At 37.0% G+C, this 6,880-nt stretch overlaps 1 protein-coding gene across 1 annotated transcript in view; it reads left to right on the top strand.

Moving 5' to 3' along the window:
- The first annotated feature begins 919 nt into the window (after positions 1-919).
- LOC110019654 (uncharacterized F-box/LRR-repeat protein C02F5.7-like) overlaps positions 920-6,880 on the top strand; it is a 20,928-nt gene continuing 14,967 nt past the window's right edge. The window contains exon 1 of the mRNA XM_020717411.1: positions 920-1,358. Within this exon, the coding sequence (XP_020573070.1) occupies positions 1,001-1,358 (358 nt within the window). The 5' untranslated portion in view covers positions 920-1,000. The remainder of the gene's footprint in view (positions 1,359-6,880) is intronic.

Genomic DNA, 6,880 nt, shown 5'->3' with positions numbered 1-6,880 from the left:
TTTTTTGAGCTCAATATATAAACGAGCCAAACACGATATTATATAATGAGCTGAACACGAACAAAGCTTGGGCTCGTTCAAGCTCGGCTCGTTTACACCCCCAACTCTGCTCAAAATAGACCCTAATGCAATTGGAAGACATAGAAATGAGCATTCATTCAATTGGTTTGGATGGAGCAATTTTCAAATTGATCAAACCATTTGAAGGCAAAATCCAAAATTTAAAAAACTAAGTCAATCAAAATTTTCGATAAAATAGAACCCAATGAAATGAAATTTAATTTGGTTCAAAAAGTATGCTTATGAACAACCAAAATTTAGTAATTAGTTGGATTTAAATTATGAACAAACATCAAAACTTGTTGTTTGTTTGATGTTTGTTGAAAATGGATAGTTTATGGGCCGTCAACAACCTCTGCATACCATCACTAAGAAGATTAATGGAGAGCAAACGAAGCAAAATATATTAGGGCCAGAATTATGAACATCACTTCGTGTTCAATGTCGTCAGTATTAGTGAGAAAAAAATAGTTATGTTCTACAACAATATGATCGAGGCAATGAGGCAACTGGATAGGCTACAAGACTTTTTGGCGAATGAAGAGTAGCATTCGACTTTGAGTTGGAAGAACATGTATTTCTCGTTCTGATGTAGCCTTGTACAGTTACAACTTATAAGAAGAAAATTTGGATTAACTGTATGAAGCTAAAATAAAATAATGAATTTCAATATTTTTTTAATAAAATTCTCAATAATTTGTTCGACACATCGATGAGTATAACATAGTTCTGTAGTTCAAAAAATCCATTAGATAATGAATTTGTAAATAGTAATGTTTCAGGGGGTTCATATGCAAAAGCCCCACCCGCGAAGTGAAGATTCCCTTGCCGCCGATACGGGCGGAGGTGTTACGTTCTCTACTAGAAAGGCCCAATCGCCTATCCAATCCCTAGTTCCTAATTTACGCAGCGATCTCTCGCAGCATTGGTTCCACCTAAAATGGCGAAGCGGGAGAGCGCGGATCGAGAGGATACCAGTTGTGGCATCAACGCTGTTCTCACGGACGATGTCCTCCGTGTGGTGCTCTCCAAGCTGGAGAGCGAGGAGGAGAGGGACGCGTTCGGCCTCGTCTGTACGCGCTGGCTTCGAATCCAGAATACGGAGCGCCGACGCCTCCGGACTAGAGCTGGTCCGGCCATGCTCCGGCGGATGGCTAACCGATTTTCCGGTATCGTTGAACTCGACATGTCCCAGTCAGCGTTCCGCTCGTTTTTTCCTGGGGTAACAGATTCGGATCTCTCTGTTGTTGCTGCCAGCTTCCCTTTGCTGCGAGTTCTCAATCTGAGCAATTGTAAAGGTTGGTGTTTTTAATGTGAGTAAAATATGGTTTTTTCCTTAGTTGAGTTTGGGTGAAGAGTGGTAGCTTTGATTGGAGAGTAGTGGTTGCATTTGATTGTGATTGTTCTTTCTTTTTGCGTTACTAACTTTTGGTAGAAAATAGTGCTATTTCTAGATTCTGAATTCTTAGAGATTCACTGCCAAAAACTAGTATTTCAGCGTTGTTCTTTCCTAAGTTGCTACAACAAAAGTGATAGAGCAATAAATCGTTTTGCAAAAAACACCAATCAATACTTCCAAAACAATATTTAGAAACTTTGAACGACAAAAGTTAGAAGATCAACTAGTTTGGTAGGTAGAATTGCCATTGCAACATCCTATATAAAAACAAGTACAACCCTAAGAACTATCTCAAAAGGAGAGCTTTTTAAGCTGAATATGTAGGTCAATATGGCTGCATTTTCTGAAACTGTAGATATCTTTTGGCTCTTGATATTGGACCCTTTCATAAAATAAAAGATTCAGGCTATGAGGAACTTAAAATAAGAGATTCAGGCATAATATTACAGTTCTGTAAATTTTGGCTGTTAAAAAAGAGGAAAGAAAAAAAAATGAAATAAATAAAAGTTCAAACCCGTTAGTACTCCTCTCGGTTTCTAAAACTGCTCGCGCTCTTCTCTGTTTGATAACTTATAAACAAACTCCTTTGCTTCTTGAGGGGCACGCAACTGAAGCCCTCACGCAAGTCATCTCTGATAAAATCGTAAGTAGGGTTGGCTGGGAAGGCAACGAAGTGATGGCTGTGCACAATGGCCTTTGAAATTACCCCCCTGTCCTGTGATATCAAGCACAACCAGCCCTGCTTCGCTTCACACGATAGTGGCAAAGACCACTCTTCATTCTTCTGCTCTGGTCCAACCCAAAATATGTCACAGTGCAGTGCTTCTCTGATTGCATGTCTTCACGATCCAGCCAGCAGGAAAAGCAAACAAAGGGGATCATAACATACACAGATCTTCAAAATTCCTGTTTCAAACCAAACTCCACTATGATTTCTCCCTGTTTGCATGTTGAAATCAAAGTTCCGATTCTTCCCTGTCGTAAGCCCAAACACATTCATCTCGCTTGACTTCTCCCCAGTGGCTCGAATCACTCACAAAATGTTGCTCTCTATCTTGATTCGTGATTAGTGCTAGCGGTAAAGGCAACTATGGGAGCTTCATATAGAGAGTCCAAAACTCCAAATTTCCCTTTTTCTTGCCTCCTTTCCTGGTCGTGACAGAAACCCTCGCGATGCACTCATGACTACAACAAACAGGAAGCAATGACAGGATCACAACGTACTTACACCTCTAAAATTCCCTGCTTTTTCTGTTCACTAGCATAGCTGCATACGTCTCCACCACTTCTTCCCCACTGTTTGCATAGCTTAAACGGTCCACTCCAGTTGAATACTCATCGTTTCGTATGCAAAACTGAAGGCTTTGTCTATGCTATAATGAGCCTATAAATTGATTATTATATAATATATAATATTTATTATATAGTATATATTATATTGAATAAAATCAGAGAAGGGAGAGAGAGAATTGGGTGGTAATTTATTGGTTTGCTGATCTTGTTTCACCGTCATCGTTGCCACATCACGAGCAAAGATATAAATGCAAAGAAATTGTGCTTGTATTATTTTCATGTAGGATAATCAAAGACTTTCACGCGTCTTATAGGCTGGTGAATGAGAAGAGCCCATTTACAGTCATAGTGTCTCGTGACAATGATTTGCATTTTATAGATAGCTGGGCAGGCTAGTCATCCTGATGCTGCTCCCTAAGCGGGGACGACGTCGAGAATTTTTGAAATTCCGGGTGAAATGGACTTGAAGATAATTTTAAGTTTTGAGCTAAATCAAATTTGCAAAATAATTTAAAATTTGTACTATTAAACTTGCAAAAATAACTTAAATTTTGATTATTAAAACTTGAAAATTAACTTAAATATAAAATATCATAAAATGGGGTTAAGCTTGAATTGAATATAAAATATCATAAATTGGGGGGCTAAATTTGACTTTAATATGAAATATCATAAATTTTGGGCTCTATGTTTGAATTGAATATGAAATATTATAAATTGAGGAAAAACAAAATTAAGACATATATACCATTTTTAAATGCTAAAATAACTACTTAATGTGTCTTTCCGCAACTGGATTCGCAATACACCTGTTAGCGAACATAATGCGTTCTTTTGAAAAAGTTAAAATGTGATTTCTTGCACATCATTAACACAAACTATTAAAGTTTTACTTGAATATGAAATATCTTAAATTTGGGGCACTAAGATTGAATTGAATATGAAATATCACAATTTGAGGTAAATCTTATGACATAAATACCATTTTTAAATGCTAAAATAATTACTTAATATGTCTTTCCACTATGGAATTCACAATACACCTGCTAGCTAATAGAAGGTGATATTTTTGAAAAAATCAAAAGTGATTTCATGCACATCATTAATAGGAACTATCAAAGTTTTTGAATGATTTTTATCACCGGATTTGCAGTATGTCTGTTAGCAAATATAAGAAAACTCTTTTAAGGCTCAAAATGAAACCTTGTATGTGTTCCCAAATTTTAATGTTTACTTAAATTTTCAAAGTTTTGAATGTAATTCATGAGCTTTAAAGTAATGTCTAATTTAGATCCAATGTCTAAGGATCCATGCAATCACATTACAATCTTCTCAAATAGTTGAATATTTTTTAGTTATGTTGGTGCATTAGGAAGTATGCAAATTTATCATGTGAATGCTTTGAAAAATATGTCAAGTATTTTTAATAATCCAAGTTAATGAAATTGAAACCTGCATGTGCTCGACAAACTAAATAAATGTTTAAATTTAAAGGATCTGTGAATGCTATGTGAGTTTGAATAAAGTTTTCGCTCTGATTAATTTCATTTTAATAATTAGTCAATCGGGTCATTTTATCTATAGAATACGGTTGTAAGTCCCACCTAACTAGTTTGATCCTTCTTCTCTTAAGGATTAGAGTTGACAAACCTAGTAATTTTAAAATAATGTTCAAATTACAAATATAAAAATTTGCAAGTTCAAATCGCTTATTGTGATCCTCCTCATAAGAGCTAGACATAACTATTATAGATATTTAAGTGTTTTAAGCATAAATATTTTAAATGTCCAAATTTCTCGATGATGACTGAGTTAATAGATAATTTCAATTGGATGGATTTAAAATCAAGTTTCAGCAAATATCTAAATAAATTCAACTATTATAATTCATAAACTCGATCATTTATAAGCATAAAATAATTGACAAGCTTTGGATTCAATCACGTCACTTCCGAACCTTATCTTTTGTAAGCAGGACAGAGAGTGACAATGTTCAAATTAAATAATCAAATCTTCAATGATGACCGAGTTGATAGAAGATTTCAATTGAAGGGGTCAATTTTCTTAAATCAGGCTTTCAAATGATGTTCTCAAATTAACAATCAAAATATCCAAGTTAAAATAAATTACCACAAACTATAAAATAAACTCTATTCACCTTCCACAATAGTTTGTCGAGAGTACAAATTTTTGATTGATTTCAGCTTACAAAGAATAAATGTCATATCGAGTGTATCACTATATTTACACTAAAAGAAATTTCATGCTAGTAAGGATAAGTCTTCTGTTCGTGTGATTTGATCTAAAGACTACGCAAAGAAGTAGTGGTTATAGTCGGAGCATTTTGACTAGGTGGTTGCTGCCAAATGACATTATTATATTACAGTCACAACTGAAGCTCATATGTTTCTAATCAGCTTTCTATTATTTGAGTTGTGAATTATATGGTATATTTAATTAACATAAAACTTTAAGTTAGTTAAGATCAACTTAAATTTGTCCTCTTAGCACCTCAAATCTACAAGGGTCCATGAACGACGCAACACATGATTTTTGACAAGGATTTTTCAATCGGGTTGGGTCGATTACCTCCTCTTACTATGTAGATCAAAAACCACAATGACTCAAGATGATAAGACCATGGGATCTTGATTGTGTTTGTCATCATTTTCCCTACCATCTTCTTTAAGCTCCAAATGATAAATTTTGCAACTTAAACCATATGTTTGTTGCTACTTGTGGAATTACGCTCTTTATTATTATTTACTTTAATTCTATTTAATACTTGTTATATTTAAGTCATAATATAAAAAGGGTAATTCCTTAATTATTGGTATTTATGTTTATTTCATAATTATAAGAATTACTTTATTGTAGGAAGATTTCTTTCCTCTTTTTGTTTCTCTTGTACTCACCTATTTATAGGTGAATTATCTATGTATTCAAGTGAGAAAAGTATTATTCAAAATTCACATGGTATAAAAGACATCGAAGAGTCATCGAAGTAAAGCTTCTCCCGTTCGGCTTGATCACGGCCTTCTCTCCCGCGATCGTTTTTTCCACAGTGCTGCTCCTGCGCCTATTGTCTCGCTGCTCTCGCTTGCTCTCTCTTGCGATCGTTTTTTTCCCGATAGTCGAAGCGCCAGTTCCAGCGCCTGTTCGGATCCGCGTCCACGTCCGAGGACTATCCGAGCGCCGATCTGCGTCCGCGTCCGAGGACGATCCGAGCGCCTTTTCCGCGTCCGCGTCCAAGCGTCTTTTCCGCGTCCGCGTCCGAGGACGATCCGAGCGTCTCTCTCGACCCTCGACCGCATCCGAACACAGACACCTCTCCCGTGATTGTCTGCACTTGAGCGCCGAGGCTTCTTCCGTGTTCGAGCACAGCCATTTTCAGCCGTGCACCTCGTTGACACAACCTCATCTCTGGTCATTCTGCTGGCCACCTCTTCTCTCCAATGACTAAGTACGACCATGCCTGCAACTCCTCCACTAGTGATGTCACTTCTAGCCAACCCTCCGCGGCTAGGTCTCCATTACCCAGCAATTCAGATAATAATTCTGTCCTCATCACCAGCCACAAACTCACCGGCCAGAATTACCTCCAATGGTCGCAGTCAGTCATGATGTTTGTATGCGGCAAAGGCAAAGATGACTACCTCACTGGTAATGCTCCAGCTCCGATGACGATAGATCTGTCATACAAGACTTGGAAATCCGAGAATAATATGGTTATGACATGGTTTGTTAACTTGATGGCACTTGATATTGACGAAAATTTTCTTCTTTACGGAACGGCTAAGGAAATCTGGGATGCTGCCCGTGAGACCTATTCTAATTCGGACAATACAAGCGAACTCTCTGTTGTTGAGACCACTATGACTTTCGTCAAGGTGATCTCTCCGTCACCTAATAATTCAATACTCTTACTCGGTATTGGCAGCAACTAGATCTATTCGAGGTGTACCCTTGAAAGTGTCCCGAAAATTCTGTCATATTTCGCCGAATCATAGAACAGAAACACACCTTCAAATTTCTTCTCGGCCTCAAATCCGAGTTTGACCAGACTCGCTCACGGATTTTGAATTCGAAACCCCTTCCAACAATTCGTGAAGTTTTCTCCGACATACG

The sequence above is a fragment of the Phalaenopsis equestris genome, unplaced genomic scaffold (genome assembly GCF_001263595.1).
Source record: "Phalaenopsis equestris unplaced genomic scaffold, ASM126359v1 Scaffold000065, whole genome shotgun sequence".
Lineage (NCBI taxonomy): Eukaryota > Viridiplantae > Streptophyta > Magnoliopsida > Asparagales > Orchidaceae > Phalaenopsis > Phalaenopsis equestris.
This window is presented reverse-complemented; position numbering and strand designations above follow the sequence as displayed.